The sequence below is a fragment of the Micropterus salmoides genome, unplaced genomic scaffold (assembly GCF_014851395.1).
Source record: "Micropterus salmoides isolate LMB-PRFRI ecotype aquatic unplaced genomic scaffold, ASM1485139v1 Ms_hic_scaffold_7, whole genome shotgun sequence".
In the NCBI taxonomy this organism is placed as follows: Eukaryota; Metazoa; Chordata; class Actinopteri; order Centrarchiformes; family Centrarchidae; genus Micropterus; species Micropterus salmoides.
In genome coordinates, this window is record NW_024044459.1 from 21786274 (window position 1) to 21804427 (window position 18154).

General features: G+C 40.3%; 1 protein-coding gene across 3 annotated transcripts in view; it reads right to left on the bottom strand.

The window, feature by feature from the left end:
- grid2 (glutamate receptor, ionotropic, delta 2) overlaps positions 1-18154 on the bottom strand; it is a 600398-nt gene that overhangs the window by 231127 nt on the left and 351117 nt on the right. For all 3 annotated transcript variants that reach the window (XM_038704208.1, XM_038704207.1, XM_038704209.1), the window contains exon 3: positions 6386-6673. In XM_038704208.1, the coding sequence (XP_038560136.1) occupies positions 6386-6673 (288 nt within the window). The remainder of the gene's footprint in view (positions 1-6385; positions 6674-18154) is intronic.

Here is an 18154-nt window from a genome sequence, read left to right on the forward strand (position 1 = left end):
TGTGTTCCTGCTCGACACCCTCTGCTACAATCATTGTTACTAGTCCTACTGTTATTAATATTACCATAGTTAGTGATTATTATCATTAACACTACTATAAATATCTGTACCATTATTCATTCAGTCTATAGCAACATTACCTTTACTGTCTGTATCTGTGTGTGTATATTGTGTAGGCTGCCTGTGTTGATGTAATGTAAACTTTTCTGTGTCCATGTCCCCGTTGCTAGTTTAGCACCATTTGCTGAAAAAATTACCATGGCTTAGTTGCTACGTTGGCCGTGGTAATTCTGTGGTTGCCATGTACATCTAACTAGTTTAAAGTCTGTGTAAAGTCACACATGGCATGACACAACCAATATTTGAAGACTTTAAGTTCAATCTGGTTATTGAATGTTGTCAAATGTTTGAGAGTTGTTTATTTTTCTATTTTTTATATAGAATTTAATTTAATGCAATAAAATAAAAAGTGTGTAATATTGTCACAGTAACCCCAAGTCACATCTTCCTTTGTTCTGTTTTCCAGCCACTCATCTGTTTCCATGGTTTCTGTTATTTAGTTCATCTGCATCACCTGTGTTTAGTTAATTACCATCCTCATCATCTGTTCCGCCTGTGTTCTGTTAATCAGTGTTCATCTGTGAGTATTTAGTTCCTTCAGTTCAGTCAGTCTTTGGCTGTTCTACTTTGTAGTCTTGTTTAGTGTGTGTACATCCTGCCTGCCTGTACTGTTTGGAGTTACTTTATTTGTAAAACGTTTGAATTGGAACTTTGGACTCCTCCTCTTCTTCTTCTGCCTGCACCACACGTGACAGATATAATGTAAAACAAAGTTTTATTTTCTGAAATAAGGCATACTGGCATAGTAACCCAAGTTAGGTTATTTTTGACCCAACTCCTGGGTTAAAAAGGGACCAACTAATTTCTGGATTATTTCAACCCAGATATTGGGGTTGTTCTTTTGACCCAGAAGTTGGGTTATATTAACTACAATGTTGTTGTTTTTTAACCCAACATTTGGGTCAGATATTTAACCCAGAAGTTGGGTCAAAAAGAATAACCCAATTTTGTGGGTTGAAATAACCCAGAAATTAGTTGGTCCCTTTTTAACCCAGGAGTTGGGTCAAAAATAATCCATAATGGGTTAGTGTGTGGTCTAGACCTGTGGCCTGTACTACAGAGCGGGGTAACTGGCTTATCCAGGTAACTTCAAGAGTAACTTTGTGACATCGGGTGTAACTTCCTGGTTAACCCGTACTACAAAAGGTGGATAGGTGTTACCCGTCTGTTGCCATTTCAATTTACGCTGCATCTCTAAACTGCTCCGAGCAGGTTTTGTTCGTGGTTAACTTGAGGTTACCCGGCACGTGGACCACACACCACATCTGTACTCAGTATTAATGATGAGAAGTAGGATATTAATACACACCACTTCATAAATTTTTTTAAGATTTCATCCTGATTTGCTCCACTGCGGTTGCAATGAAATTCTGAACACTACAGTATTACGTTCAGACAGTGAGCCCTACAGCCTCAGTGATTTTAGAGAGGAAATCTTAATTAATTAATGTCTGACGACTCTCCGGTCCATCCAGCGGATGCACCTGCGGCTTCGAGTCTCAATGATACGGATCTCTTTCGGCGGACAGTGCCTGCCGACACTGTTGCATCTCCTTCACCGGCTACATCTCCAGCGCTGGGCCGCCGGTCTGCCGCCGGGCCTGATCAGCAGCTGTCATCCTGGTCAAAAACCTCCGCTTCCCGATGTAGGATCCTGAAGGAGGCTGTGCTCAGATGCTCCGGAGGCCGTCTCCACCCTGCACTGTCAGGTAGCCCCTCTCTCAGGTATGTTACTGCTACTCCAACACAACACTCGTCAGCTCACATACTCCATCCTCAGTCCGCACGCAGTGTTGAAGCAGATTCTGCTCAGTCCTGCTCTGGAACCCCACAACCGGCATCTCCTCGTCCTCTTTTCTCCCCAACCACACTAATAATTGGTGACTCCATAACCAGAAACATCCGTTTCTTTAACGCTACCACTCACTGCTTCCCCGGTGCCACCACAGCTGAAATTTAAAAAAAACTCCAGGACCTAATGCCATCGCTCCTGAACAAATGACACAGCTCTTCAGCAGTCTGAGATGACAAAATCAGATTTTAACCGTCTTTTTAACTTTTTAAAGCAGTGTGGAAAGTCCGTTTTTATCTCTGGTCCCATTCCCACAGTTGGTCGCGGTGCAGGCCGCTTCAGTAGACTCCTTGGCCTCCACGACTGGCTCCAGTCCGCCTGCAGGGCTCACCGTGTGTGTTATGTGGATAATTATAATATTTTCTGGCAAAGCATGTCTCTTTTTAAGACAGACGGACTTCACCCAAACAAACGGGGCTCAGAAATGTTAGCTGCTCACATACAGCATGTGGTGCGGTCCACACATGACTTACGTGAATGACTAATCATTCATGCAGCACACCTGGACACACCACCGCTGACTATAGCCAGCTAGCTGAACTGTGTCCGCCTCAATATGATTGTTTTAGTCAACCGAGGGTCAGTGGTCGTGGTGGTGAGCTAGTGAGCGTGTATAGGAAAAATTTAAAATGTCATCAAGTACGCTGTGATGAAATTAACTCCTTTGAAGTTCTCACTCTTAAAGTTGGAGGGCTGCAACCTATCATATTTGTTATAATTTATCGCCCCCCAAAACCGCCTGGAGGATTTTTTTCAGAACTTCCTGAATTTTTATCTACTCTGGTTTTAAATTATGACAGAATTGTTCTTTGTGGTGATTTTAATATTCATGTTGATGACCCCACCAATGTTAATGCAACTGACTTTTTAAATATGGCCACTTCTTTTAACTTCAAACAACATGTCAAAGGGCAAACACATAACCGTGGTCATACACTGGACTTTACCCTGGTTTTTACCCTGGGTGTCAGCATTTACTCTGCTGCGATTCGCCTGTTACTCATGCCGCCTCACCAAGCTCCGTGTGTTCTCGCATCTTTAATGAACAAAGTGTTTCAAAGTTTTGCGCATTCTTTCAGAGCCAAAGCCAACACCTGTCTGATTCCAACACCAACAATCTAAAAAGCTAGAGCTAAAGCTAGTAAGCAACCCTGAATAAATGACAGCATTCGCAGCCTAAAAAAGGAATGCAGGAAAGCAGAGCGCAGATGGAAAAAATCCAGTCTCCAAGTCCATTACCTCAGTCTGAAGGATTTATTAATTAACTACAATAACATGGTTAAGGATGCGAGAACGCACTATTTTTCTGAACTCATTACTACACATAAACACAATCCCAGGTTCTGTTTAAGACTGTGGATCAGCTGGTAAACCCAACCCCTCCTTGTGCCTCAGCTGGAAGTAATGATGACTGTGAATTGTTTTTATCTTATTTTACCAATAAGGTGGTGTCAATCAGAGCCTCTATACCCCGCGGCCTCTTACTCAGAGGTTCGTCACCAGCAACAAGAGAGTTTTAACTAGTTTTATCCCATCGACTTGTCTGAGCTTTTAAAAACAGTATCAAAAATGAGAGTGTCCTCCAGCCCACTTGATGTAATACCTACAAAGTTTAATATAGATTATATATATATATAATACAATATAGATTCTGTTGGGCCCCATTTGATCTCTGTTTTCAACAGCTCCCTATTACTTTAAAGTAATCAGGGACACACCCTGATTACTTTAAAACGGCTTGCGTGAATCCACTTTTAAAGAAACCTGGTTTAGATCCCTCCCTCCCACATAATTTTAGACCAATTTCAAAACTGCCTTTTATTGCAAAGATTCTAGAAAGAATTGTGTCCAAACAGCTGCTCACTGTACTGGAAAATAACAAAATATTCAGGAAGTACCAGCACTGAGACTGCCCTGCTTAAAGTCACCAATGACCTTTTAATGTCCGCTGATGAAGGCATGTGCTCAGTCCTTGTACTCCTGGACCTTAGCGCTGCTTTTGACACCATTGATCACAACATCATGTTAGACAGACTGAGGCACTGGGTGGGGATCTCTGATACTGCCCTAGAATGGTTTTCATCCTACCTGTCAAATAGGAAGTTTTGCGTGTCTGTAAACAACTATGTCTCTTCGTTCTGTCCAGTTAAATATGGTGTGCCTCAGGGGTTGGTTTTAGGACCCATTTTGTTTTCCTTGTATCTGCTTCCGCTTGGACATATTATCCATACAAACGGCATTTCTTTTCATATTTATGCTGATGACACACAAATGTACTTGCCTGTCAGATCCACAGACCCTGAAATGCTGAGTTCACTTAACAACTGCCTTTGTGAAGTTAAAAAATGGATGTCAAATAATTTCCTCCAGCTGAACTCAGACAAAACAGAAATCCTGGTCATTGGGTCGCAGCAGATGGCAAATCAAATACTGCCATCTGCTGGTTCCCTAGTAAATCACATTAAGCCTGTGGCAAAGAACCTTGGTGTTTGGTTTGATAGTAATTTAAATTTCGAGCAGCACTCAACTTAGAAATATAGCAAAAATTCGATCTGTGTTAACTTTTAAGGACACCGAGACCATTTTACACGGCTTCATTTCATCACGCCTGGATTATTGCAACAGCCTTTTCACCTGTTTAACCCAAAAATCTATTGATCGACTCCAGACTGTCCAGAACTCAGCTGCCAGGCTTTTAACCAGAACAAAGAAATATGACCACATTACTCCTATTTTAGCTTCATTACACTGGCTCCCAGTATGTTTTAGAATTGACTTTAAAATTCTATTGATTACTTTTAAAACTCTTCACGGCCTCTCGCCTTGTTATATTTCTGAACTTTTAGTCCCATACACACCAGCACGTACCTTGAGATCCTCGGGCAGAGGTCTGCTATCTGTTCCAGAGTCTCGACTGGAAACTAAAGGGGACAGAGCGTTTGCTGTCAGGGCCCCGATGCTCTGGAACAGCCTGCCCGAGGAAATCAGGTCAGCTGAGTCAGTGAACTCTTTTAAGTGCCTTCTTAAAACATACTTTTATAGGAGAGCCGTTCCTGATCTTATTTGACTTTATTTTATCCCTTTTATTTTATTCTATTTTACTAATTTTATATTTATCTTAAACGTGTATTTTAGTCTTTTCAATGTTTTCATGTTTTTATCTTGTATTGTTTTTGTATTATTGTCTTTTGGGTATTATTGTCTTTACACTTGTTAAAGCACTTTGTAACTTGTTTTTGAAAAGTGCTCTATAAATAAAGATTATTATTATTATTATTATTTATTATTATTATTGTTTCTTATATGTAGCCTATCTGTAGTCTATAATTGAATTCTCCTAAGTGTTTTCACATATTTAGATAGACTATTTTACGTGTCCAAAAATAGGGAGCCAGGGTGGGGGTTAATAACCGAGAAAAGAAATTCTAGATGAAAGTGTGAAATTTACAAGAAGAAAAATTGGAAATTCCCTGAAATTAATGTCATAAAAATTGAGAATCACTCTGGTGTTTTCTTCTGAATACGCCCAGTCCAAGGCAAAGTCTCTAACGTGCATGATAGTGATTGTGGGCTAAACTCAGGAGTATTTCCTCACTACTAAATTCGATTGCAAAGTTTAATATAACTTTCCAGTGCATGCATACTACATGGCAGACATGTGTGTGATGTTGCAGCCTTGCAAAGTGAAGTTTCTCTCATAAATGTCATTAATCTTGGAAATAAAATTTTCTCTCGGATTATTACCCCTCTCCGCTGGCTCCTTTTTTTTCTATTACAATGGACCTTATGTTCAGTTGTACCTTTACATATTAATCATATTACACATTACAATAAGAGTCCATAAAATGCATAATAGAGATTTGAACTACATTAGCAACACTGTGAAGATAATTAGGCTACAAATTTACTCAATGCGATGCCAACAAGCCTCCCTGGCTTTGTCATCCGTCACGATATTAGATTTAGCCATTAACTTGTCTTTACATTCATAATTTCCTAACACTATCAATGTGTATTCTACTGGAGAAATATGGAGCATGCGCCGTTGCAAAAAAACTCTGCCTGCACGGCCGAACACACCCCTTTTATGCAAACGCGCTCCAATTAAGTTAACACCGACTCAACTAACCAACATCTTATCCACCGTTATAGTATTGTTTAACTCCCGAGTAGGCAGTCAGAGTTTGTCAACCCTGAGTTTGTCTGATAACCCCGAGTTAACTGAGTAGGTTGAACTCCCTCCGTAGTACAGGCCACTGCTCTTTTATGAAAGGCGCTCAGAGATAACTGTTGTTGTGATTTGGTGCTATATAAATAAAATAGAATAGAATAGATAGATAGATAGATACTCATTGACACCAGAGATCGATCGGTCTCTTGAATCAATGATTGTATAGCTGATTATTTCCTTACCAAAATCTGAATCATAGAAGAGGATGAACTTCTGCCAGCTGTACTCAGACACCACTTGCATGATGACCTCATTGAGATAGACAGGTGGGCGGACCATTAGGGTGTAGTCATCTGTTCCAGGGATGCGACTGGTTGGTGGGCAAGCAGAGCGGGGTGTTCCCGCTGGGGAGCGCTGGATGAAGAGGTGGGGGATGTGCATGGCATCGGCCAGAGTCTGAAGGCTGCCTGCTGACATGCAGCCGATTGAACTGACCAAAGCCAGGATACCACGGTTCATGAGCTCGCAGGCTGGATGGAGGGGAGCGAGGCAGCAGAGAAAGAAGGGAAGAGAAAAACAAAAGGGGGACATGTTATTCTTTTCCTCATTTTATGACAAGAATCACCAGTAGTAAAACTACTGTGGGCAATAGTAAGTTTTGATCATAATAATTACTTGTGGTAAGAGCGCACTAAGGCAAATAATTCTTATTCTATGGGTCACCACACTGCAGCACAGACTAAAAGAGACAGGAACATTTTAGTGAGATGTGTCTGCTCATTTCCACATGCACTGCAAAGTTATTTTTTAGGACCAAAGCTGTTACATTAGTCAGAGTAGGAACATGTTGAGTGCTAAATAATATATGTATTGACAGACAAACATATAGACTTGTATTATATGATACAGGATTACTGCATCCCCCAAAACACTTTTTTTGTTATTTAATATCACTGAATTAGAGTCAGAGCACAATGACAGATGCTTTTACCTGTTTCCATCCACCCTGTAACCCCCATTTCCAATTTTCTCAAACTGACGAAAGCAACCATCTGGTGACAGCGAACACTATTAAAGCTGATGGATCAAAGTTAAGTCAAGCCTTCAGCCTGGAGTGTGGCAGAGTTGTGTCAATGTCAACATTATTGATTGACCTGCAGGCTATCTCATGAACAATAATACAATATAAAACAGTGTGGTATAGAAAACTTTTCAAATATGCTTCTATGAAAAGTGTATTCAAAATTGTTCAATAAAACCATGTTGTAAAAGATGCCCTTCTTACCAGATAGACTATCAACAATCCCCCAGTTGTTTGTGCTCTACTGCTTAAATGCTCCTCAGCTCTGAATCACTATCTGTGCTTATTTCACCTCTTTTTCCTCCTTTCCACTTTTCATCCTTCCTAGACCCTTAGTGCTGTCAAAAACACCTCTACCTCCTACCCTCTCAACCCACTCTCCTGTTATCTCCCTTCTTGTCGAAAACAGCCCCTCTGAGTGCTTACCTTTCAGCCCCAATCATTTCAAAGTTGCAGTCTTGCAGTGATTTTCATTTTAGTTGCCTTACAGCACCACTGGATGTTGTACATTGTCCTCAATTTGGAGTCATCTGCCTTCCTTTTCCACCTCCTTTCTAGCATCCCTCTCTTCAGCACCTTTTCCATTTCACCCACCAATCTTTTTCACCATCTTTACTCACCAGCCGTTGTCTCCCTCATCTCTTGTTTACCCTCATGGCAACACAAACAGCCACCTATTCTTCCCTCCCTCACTCCAGACGTCTTTCGATTCATCACCTCTTTATTACTTCATGTTTTGCACACTTATTTACCTCCCACAGTCTGCTCTTCCATTACTTTTACCCACATGGCCACCCACAAGTTGCCCTTACGTCCGTGCCCCCTTTTTACATCTGTGATCCATCCTTATCCTTATTTCATCCCTCAGTTCTGCTCCCATGCTGCTCCCATGCTGCTCCACACTGCGTCCTTCACTGTGTGCTGAGCAGAATGTGTTTATTTCACCTCTAGCTGACTAAACCCTTGCCACAGAGTAACTGTGTAAAACAAAAAAAGTTTTAAAACAGTCCAATAGCAAGAAGCCACAATCTACAACACACACAGTCAGCCAGTGTAATGCCAGGCGGACAAAGCTGTTGACACTGCAAAAATAAAGCCAGAGAAAGAAAGAGAAAAGAAAGAACGTTTCCAAGATAGCAAAGCTTTAGGAGACAGATCCATAGTGCTGAGAAAAGCGGAATAAAGCATTACATGTGTGTGTGTGTGTGTGTGTGTGTGTGTGTGTGTGAGAAAGAAAGAACATGGGAGCTATTCAATATGGCAGTGTCTCCTGTGTCAACTGGTTTGCACAAAAACGACGTAATGAGTTGGATTTCGAAGTGGTTTGTAAGGACGAATTCTCAGAGCGTGACAAATTCAAGCGTGTGTGTTTGTCTGGACATTAATGATGTACAACATGGCTTTTGTTGTTTCATTACATTGTTGAGGCATTACTGATTTCACATGGAATGCATTACTTCGGGAGATGTACAAGTCACCCTAAAACTAAATTTGTGTGACATTGACTTTGAACAGTCTACATTTGTAAACCAAAAAAGTTTAACGCACAAGATCCAAGACATTCAGGAGCTAGTCCACTCAAAAAAGTCACGGTTTAAAAAGTATATTACAGTCGTCACTCAAGGTATAAGCAGTTCAGTGATATAATTCTGATTTTAAGGCAATGGCTATAAATATATGAACACAAAACTCATTCTGCAATTAATTAGAAATATATTGTTAGAAACGATTTTCCTTTTTAGCAATAGCTCAAGGGTTATTTCACGCAACCATTTCCTCATGCATTGATGTAGATGATTAATTAGTAGAAGCTAAAGCAGTTTCAGTCTCACTGCCCATTGTGCAAGTCCACATTTTAAGGAATTAAAGTGTAACAATACATTATTAAACTTCACTAAGTCTCAGCATACTGCTTAGTCATGGCCATTATTCTTAAAACCAATGAGCCCAGGATTCATCTTCCATCTACTTTCCCCTTACTGTTTGACAATACATATGCCTGTGGGTGTGTGTGGGAAGGTACACCTGTGTATTTATTTATGCGTACATTAAGTGTGAATGCATTCCAGGTCTGTGTATATGAGTCTGCATTTCTCTGAATATTTGAGCAGAATAAGCCAGTCATGTACCATAACCTACATTACCCAGATTCAACATGCCTATTACAGCAGTCATGCTAACTAATGCTTTAGCTGCCTTGCTCTAGTCTAGCTATAGCGTATTAGCTTAGCATCATCTAGGCTTTGGCAAATGGAAGGCTTTGCTAATCCTCTACTTATTAGGGCACTTTGGAAAATTAGTGCCCTCATCCCTCTACATCACACACTAAGTCTGCAGGGGGCTTCTAAGCACTAGGCTCATTAATGCTCTTTGCTAATGACTTAAAGGGCCCGTTGTGTTAGCCCAGCCCAGTGTTGCACTACTCTGAAGTAGGCAACAGTTAAAGGAGAGTGCAAATGAGCTAGAGGTGCTGGTGCAGCAAAATATGTCTATAGTCTTTCTGAAGAGTTTGACAGTACCTAAAAGAATTACACTTTGCTTATATTATAAAAGGTTAAAAACTAAATCACTTGAAAAAATCCTGCCTGAGCGACTTAGTTTGAGTTCAGTGTTAAGCTGTATAGATAGGTATTGTTTCCTTATACCTTGTGCAACACTAAAGAATAGCCCATGTGTACAGTGACTGCTCTTGGAGCACAAAAACAGATTTGGACTACAGAAAGATTGGTGTGTAGGAGTGCAAACAAATACAAAATGTAGCCATTTGGATTTTTCACCCATCATCCTGAACCATAACCGCCTACTAAACCGTACTCACACACCACCACCATCATCGCCAACCCACACACAAGTACACTCACACATCTGAACCCCTTCTGTACATGAGCTGTATACTGACTCATGACAAACCATTCTGGGATCAATCTCGCTAAAGCAGCTAAAACCTGTCAAGTAGCCATGGAGAGGTGTTTATTTGAGGGATATCAGTCATACAGAGAGACACTGTACACATCCAAGAGTTCAGACTCAGAGATTACTGTAGGACTCATCTCATACTTTGTTAATTTATGTGCTCTGTGTTTTATTTATTCATTTATTTGCTGGGAGGTCATCATCAAGTGTGTATGGTAATCCATTTCTTTATCAGACTTTGTGCATGTTTATTTTCTTCATGAAACACTTAGTTGATCCTGCAAGACCCAAAACATCTAATGGGAACGACTCAACGACTTATGCCGAACCGCCACCCTGCCCTCGGCTTGTTTACATATGGACTTGTAATGTTCCGTCTGTCAGTGTGTATTGTACATGTGTTTGTGACCGCAACAGAGCATGTTATTGAGCTCTCTCTCCAGCGTGTCAGTCTGTCAGAAGAAATGGACTGCAAGCACTTTGCCTGCACCCAGGTGTGACCGATTCTTCTCTCTATCTGTGTCTCACACACTTTATCACACTGATACCCAGTCCTCCAGTTTCTGTGGCCCAATGACTGAGGACGGAAAGGTGAGGAAAAGAGAGAGGACAGGAAGCAAGGAAATCCAATAAAAAAGTGCCTGTAGCTGTAGAGCACCAATTGAATAAGTAAGACGCTTTAAGAGATTTAGACAACACTGGTAACACAGTTTAAAATAGAGTTGCTGATACTAGCCAAATCCGAAATGAAAAACAGGTTAAAATCAAGTACAAATTGACATAGAAATGCACAAAACTTAAATCAATACTGGTAAAAACAACATAGTAACGCTTCGTAACCTTCGTTACATAGCAAGGGAATACCTATATGGGCTATTTTTCATTTATATCAGTTATCAGGAAAAACTCAAAATGTTTTCAACATGACAGAAGTATTCCATTATTTGAAGCAATAAGCTGAATGAAAAGACTGACTGTATGTAATCATAATCAAGTGTTTGGTTTCATCAGAAATTCACTGACAAAGAGAGCGAGAGCCCTAGTCAGTGCCCACAACACTGTCATAGCCAAGAGTATATCTTCATGTCTGGAACTGTGTGTGTGTGTGTGTGTGACCTACTTGTGTCTGTGTATTGTTTCATGTATTGTTCCAGATCCACAGCTCCAAACTGCTGCCATGGATTGTGCCATACACGGCTAAGCACTGAGTGGCAGGGAGAGGTGCTTACTCACGCCGCTGGCGGGCGGAAAGTATGCTCTGCCTTGTATATGCCACCATGTGTGTCTGTGTGGACTGTTGGTTTGCTGATATACACTCCTTCAGGGAATTAGCACTTGAATTAATGTGGTCAGGGATGTAGAATGAGCAAAAGATAACATGCCCTTTTCGACTTTGTTTCTCTCTAAATTTTTCACTGTAAATTCTCTGACTCCTGGCACTTTCTGTTGCAGAAAATACCAGACCAATGATTTCTCGCAAACACAATCTGTTCTTATTCCTGCCCCCCAGTACTACTCCCCACCTCCTCCCCTGTTCCCATTAACATTTAATGGACCCCCTTTGGTCCCTTCATCTTGTCACATTTAACATCATCTATTCCTAGCTAGCTTTAGTCTTTGTGCCCTGGAGATGTATACATCCTCTCTTTCATCCAGCCATCATTTTTTTTTGTCTTCTCTGTAACTCTTTCTGTGCCTCCTCTCCTCGTTCCCTTCAACTGCCCCTCAATTCAGCACCCTCTACCACTATATTTATCCAGTTACTGCACTCACTGTTATCACACTCGCCAGATGAATGCCCCTTCTCCCTTCTTTCCAATCCCCATCTTTCTCTTTCACTGTCTCTTTTTTCTCTCGTTCCTTTATACTTTCATTCCTATTACTATTCCTACTTGCCTTCCTCTCTTCCTTTATTTATTAAATAACCTCTTCTTTTACACCATTCATCTTTCTAACTCCTCTGTTGTCTTCCTTCTCTTCACCACTTGAATCAACATGAGTCAACAGTATAGCTTCCCTGGTTTTTAGCTCCCAGTGTTGTTGAGCACAACATGCAAAAGCCTCCTCTCCACACCCTGCTCTCATCCTCCTGTCTCTTCTCCACCACTCACTAATCTCTCCTCCCTTCACCTTTTGCCACCCATCCAAACTAAATCCGTTACTCCATTATCTGAGATTGGTGCATGTACAGTAGATCATTCAGGGCAAGTTCATTTTTCTCCTTTCCTCCATCCATCTATTCATCCATCCATCAACTCAATTGTTTGTTAAATCTAATTAAACTGCACCGTGTGCACTTTTACCTCTAGTGCCTACTTCATTCACTCTTAATATTCTGCACTCCCCCTTTCATCATCTAACAACATAATTCTGTCGTTTAGGTATGAGGACACGCTCTCTAGTCTACAAGCATTAAACCACAGCAATTATCTATACAACATGTATATTTCAAAGTTTTGAAAAGCAGATATGTAAGAAGAGCATCACCTGCTGAAACTGAAATATCAACATAAATTCCTGTAATGTACTGTGAACACCTCGACACCTACCGTAATAGTAATCAAGTGCAACTAGCGCTGAGAGTCCAGACAGTTGTGATGAGTAACGTAACTGGTTGCAATATAAACATCTAAAACTGAGGTACAACCTTGCTTTGTTGAGCTGCACTTGATTGGAGTTGCTGAAGTTAACATGTGGATTGTGGTGAGATTTCTGCCTGACCACAAGTGTTTTCTGTTGATTTCGGTTTCGCATGCAGCATGCAGTCCCAATCGGTGTTAGTCTCATAATATTGCAAATTTTCTGGACATATCAGAGAACATGTGGGAGAGATTCTGAATGTGCAGAACATTTTAGTTTATAACTAAATTAAAATTAATTAATTTATCATTGAGGTGACACGGTGCCATGTCAAAGAGGTTCAAAGAGGTTACTTCCCCAAAAAGAGACTCAAAAGATGAGGGAAGACTAAGCATGTGTAGTGACTCAGCAGGGATTTTATTAAATCAGAAAAGTTGATCCACAGGAGAAAACATATTTAATAATAGCTGCAGAATGCCTGAAAGCCTTACTGCATTATATTCTATTAATTATTTATATTTTGAATATTGCAGCCTGAATTGTCTTTCCCTTTATATAGATAAAGACATTTCCAGCATAAATTGATGCAGACATTTTCACCAGAAGGCAGGAAATTAAGTCTTTAATGCTTAAAATTTTATGAGGGAGGACCCCGAGACCATCATTTTCATTTGTGTCCCCTCCACTGTTTCAACTAAACCAGTGCTCTTGCATTTCAGAAAGATTACCCCATAAATTTACTACAATGCAAGAAAACAATATCTGCGTTGACACACATTTTTTGGGGGGGGACATTCCCAGATACCAGGATAGGTTTGGTCTTCTAATTGACACTATGATGTGGAGGTTAACAATGCTATGTGGAGGCTGATCACACTTCATTATTGACCATGATTATTAACTTGGCTGTTCATCTATAATGCTAAAAATTTGTTTAGTTGCTGAACATTTTAAACAATTCTTGAGGATTGTGGAGTGATGACCCCCAAACCCTGCGGTGGTGTTTTTAGGATTAGGCATGTGGTGAAGGGGCTCCAACACAGCCCTGACCAGTACTGTACAAGTACTTTATCAACGTGCATGTGATAATGTTTGATTGGCAAGAACCACTTTATATGCAACTTCAACACTAGTGGGGTTCAGGAAATCAATATCCCTGCTCTTTTCCAATTCTATTTCTTCCTATCTCTTTTGCTTCCCAGTATTTCCCTGCAAAAAGTCTGATGTGAATTTTCTAAGAAAAGATCTACAGGAGAATAAAAGACACAGTTAAAAAGATAACCTCCTCATGTGCTCCACAGCCTTCATGAAATTGTATTTAATTTTCTCTCCTTCTGCCTGGCCACCTTTAGTATCATAAAACCCTCTTTTTCTCCTGAGGCTGATTACATACTGTACACAGCCGCCATCCACATTCTCCAGGTAGTCAGCAGTTTTCTGCCATGTGTTTTCTCTCATTTTTTAACTGCGATACTTGGCTCATGTTAACAGCAGCTATGAAATGAATTAAGATTTTTTTTTTTTTTATGGATCGTACAGATTTTTATCACACACAAAGAAGAAATAAAGTGACCTATGACCTGACTTGGTGTGAAAGGCCTTGCATCTCTCTGGCTCAAAGTGCAACAGTTCATCCCCTTTCTTAATTCGTGTTTCCATGTTTCCTTCGGCTATTCCTCTCTACACCCACCTTCAATGCATTCAATGAGACCTGACGCTGTATATATCTTTGTGTCCACACTCTATCTGTTGTAAAGTCAAGGAAATGAATGTGTCCCCTGGGAAAATCCCCAGCTCTTTTGTTTACAGCCCTGGGGCTTTTACTGCTATTACTTCACCAGAACAGGTCTACACCCTTCTCTTTCTCTCCTCCCTCTTTTCTCTACACTCACACTTCTATTTTCATTTCCTTTCTCCAGCTTTAATGGGATTTCCGCCCTTGTAACAGATTCAAATTTGAACCACTGGAAGCCATTTTCCAAAAAAAGAGACACAATCACACACATTCAGCACGTTATTCTGGGGGCATATACAAACTGACTGCTGCCTACCCCTGTCTCTCTCTCTCTCTCTTTTTTTTTTATACTCTCTTTTTCCAGCTGGAGTAATGACACATTTGTCTATGCTTTAATCATATTAAGAAAATGGATTAGTTGTTGTTCACTGCTAATGGTTCGGTGTCTGTCTGCTTTTCTTAGCCTGTGACACGGCAGATGTCATATTTTCCCACTTCTCAATAGTCAATTGTACACAGGTGTGTGTGTGTGTGTGCGCGTGTGGGGTGCATGTAGTTCTGTTTTTCAATGTGCTTTCATGCCTGTACATACACGTTATTATCAGAAAGTGTGATATTGACTGTTATTTCAAAACAAAAATGTGGCAGTGAGCTGATTGTTTGAATTTTCAAATAAAGGAATGTGATGGGTAAAAATGAACTGGTTCCCAACTGTTGTCTTTACTCACACAGTCTGGCTGATTGTCCTCCATAATGAAATTGTGGATGCGATTACGGATAATCATTGTGCTATTAATCTCTCAAATGCACATGAATCTGATCAGATTTTGAAAAAAAATTTGGGGGTGTTCACCTCAATCACTCCAATCTGTCCTTGTAAATACTGCAGTGATCGGTCTGAAGTGGGTGGCTGGGGCATGTCTGTTTACTTGTAAATGATTGACCAAATGGAGGGCTGTATTACTCATGGGAAACAACATTTGCTGATTTCTGAGTGGGTGAATGTATGTCAGTGTGGTATTCCACATACAAAACACAGAAAACTGGTGATGTTGATCTAACGTGTTAGTCATATTTAGAAGTGTTTATGGCATTTATCAGTAAAAGATATTCCCCACTTCTATGGTGCATTTTCCTGCGCCTGAGACAGCAGCATGTCGAGTGATGAAACAACTTAATTAGCTGCAGCTGTATACAGATATTTAGAAGAGACGGATGGATTGAGTAAGAAATGGTGAGGAATAAGATGGGTTGAGGAAGAAAAGGGAGGTTTTGGTCTATAGCTAGGGATTTCAGAGGGAAAGTAGAAATTAAGACCGGGAAGAGGGACAGAGAGATTTTTTAATCAATGTATTGCAGGAAAATGAAGAAAGGTATAAAAGCCTGTAGAGACATATGCAGACAAATGCAAATCTGCTGGCAGGACAGGGAGAGGGTGAAGGCAATGAAAGGAGGGAGGGATCGAGAGATGGATGAATTATGGAGAGACTGTGGGGAACTCCATAATTATACATGACTCTATCACAGTTACTTTAGTGAGAAAGAAAGTGCCTGCCTCCTTACTGACAGAGGTGGGAACAGAGTAAGAAACAATGGAGAGCAGTTGACATGCATGTAATGGAAGGTCAGAGTGATTAGCCAAAATTAATTAATTGAATAATTTAAGTTTTTTTTTCATTGAGATAGAAGAAGAAGAGACCACAGTTTAATTCATCTTAATGAGAATAAACAACAAGCTGTATGTTTCATGCCTATATTGAAAATTGAGCCAACAGCTAATTGATGTTTTGTTTGTCTTACACAACAGTTTTAATTGCTTTAGGCAGAACCCACCTTTGAGTCTCTCATGATTACATTGGACACATACTAGTGCCAAATGATTTTGCTCTGAGCTTATTTTTCATTAAGTTCCTTTACTCCTAAAAGTCTGTAGGATTGGCATGACAAATATTCTTCTTCATTATCCAAACCCCTGATATGGATAAATTAAATCATGTACATGACAAACGCATACACACACACACACACACACACACACACACACACACACACACACACACACACACACACACACACACACACACACACATATATAAGGTATTCTATCCACAGCATGTGTTGCTGCAGCAGGTTCATTTGTTGTTGCTGAAGACAGCTCTCTGGCGTTCATAAGAAATTAGTGGAGTTAGTTGGGATAGGATGTACACATGCAGACAGAGCTAATGTATGCATCCAGCTGCCCATGGCTGCTTGCATCAAACTCCAAATCCTGTTGCTGGCACACAAGTCTGTCTATAGCCCCTTCCCTCCAGTCAACTATCCAGAAATACATGCCAGCCAGTGTCTTGTGTTCTGCCACTACAGACCTCTTTGCTCTCCTTTCCTTGTGCTGGGCTGGTCAGCGCTCTGCACGGTATCAACTATTCTCTCTCCTGGCTCTCTAATGGTGTAGTGGCCTTCCAAACTCTTTCAAAACAGCAGCCAGTTGTCATGTTCCCCAACAAGTTGAAAACTGTTTTCAGGAGTATCTTGCCTTTCACTCTTTCCTCTTGTCACTCTACTTATTGTATGAGATGGTACCCATCTCCCGAGCATCAGTTATATCGGTGAGGTGAGGTGCCTACACAGAGTCCAAAGGATACTAAAGGACAGTTCCCACCCCAGCCACAGCCTGTTCACCCTGCTGCCTTCTGGGAAGAGATACAGAAGTTTCTGCTGCTGCACCACCAGACTGCAGAGCAGCTTTTTGCCCCAAGCTATCAGACTTTTAAACTCTAATTCATCCACAGCACTGCTCCATTGATTATGGTTTATTTCTACCATTTTTTATAATTGATTCTTTATTAATGCATATTGTCTGCTATGTAGCAGAAGGGAGTTACAAAACACAATTTCAGTCTATAACTTGTTATATTATGACAATAAACCTACCTACCTACCTTATTGTTGGCAAAATAATCACCCCTAGCTATTCCCGAGCTGCTTGAGAGACTGCTAAATGGAAAAATGCATGTATAATGTGTGCACAAAGGCCTTTCCACATATAGTTAATAAACCTCCAACAAGCCGTAATTCTAATCATAGAATACACCAGATTATACTTCCTCTTGATTTTTTGTTTTGTCTTTAATGAGATTAAGAAATGACACATCATGGCATGGTGTTGTTTTATGAGATTCATCTTAAATGGCGAAATACCAAGACAAGAGGCTGTTACCTTCACCTCCAGCAAGGTTCTCTTCAATATCAATGTACACTTTGATATTCTTTTTCATGCACTGCATAAAAGCATGAGAGAAAAAAAGGATATGTTTAAAAGGAGTAGTTTACCAATGCAATACTGAAAGAGGAATTTAAAATTTGTGAATAGTTGTCTACAAGGATGTAACAGTGAAAGTATTTAATGTATTGAACACATTTTTTTTTAATCTACAGCCAGTCAATAAACTTATCGGTTATGTTGTACATTTTCCACCAGGGTTTAAGAGGGAACACAACAATGAAAATGACGTGTCTGCCTTTTAGATGCAAATTATCAAGCACTTAACATCCGTTATATATTCACATGAAATAAATCCAAGCATTATCTTCCCACAGTTGAGCTTGCCTCATTCACTGGTAAGGTAACAAATTATCTCATCTACAATAAGTGTAACAGTGATGTACTGTGCTGTTATCCTTTGGTTTTGAGTGATTTCTGAG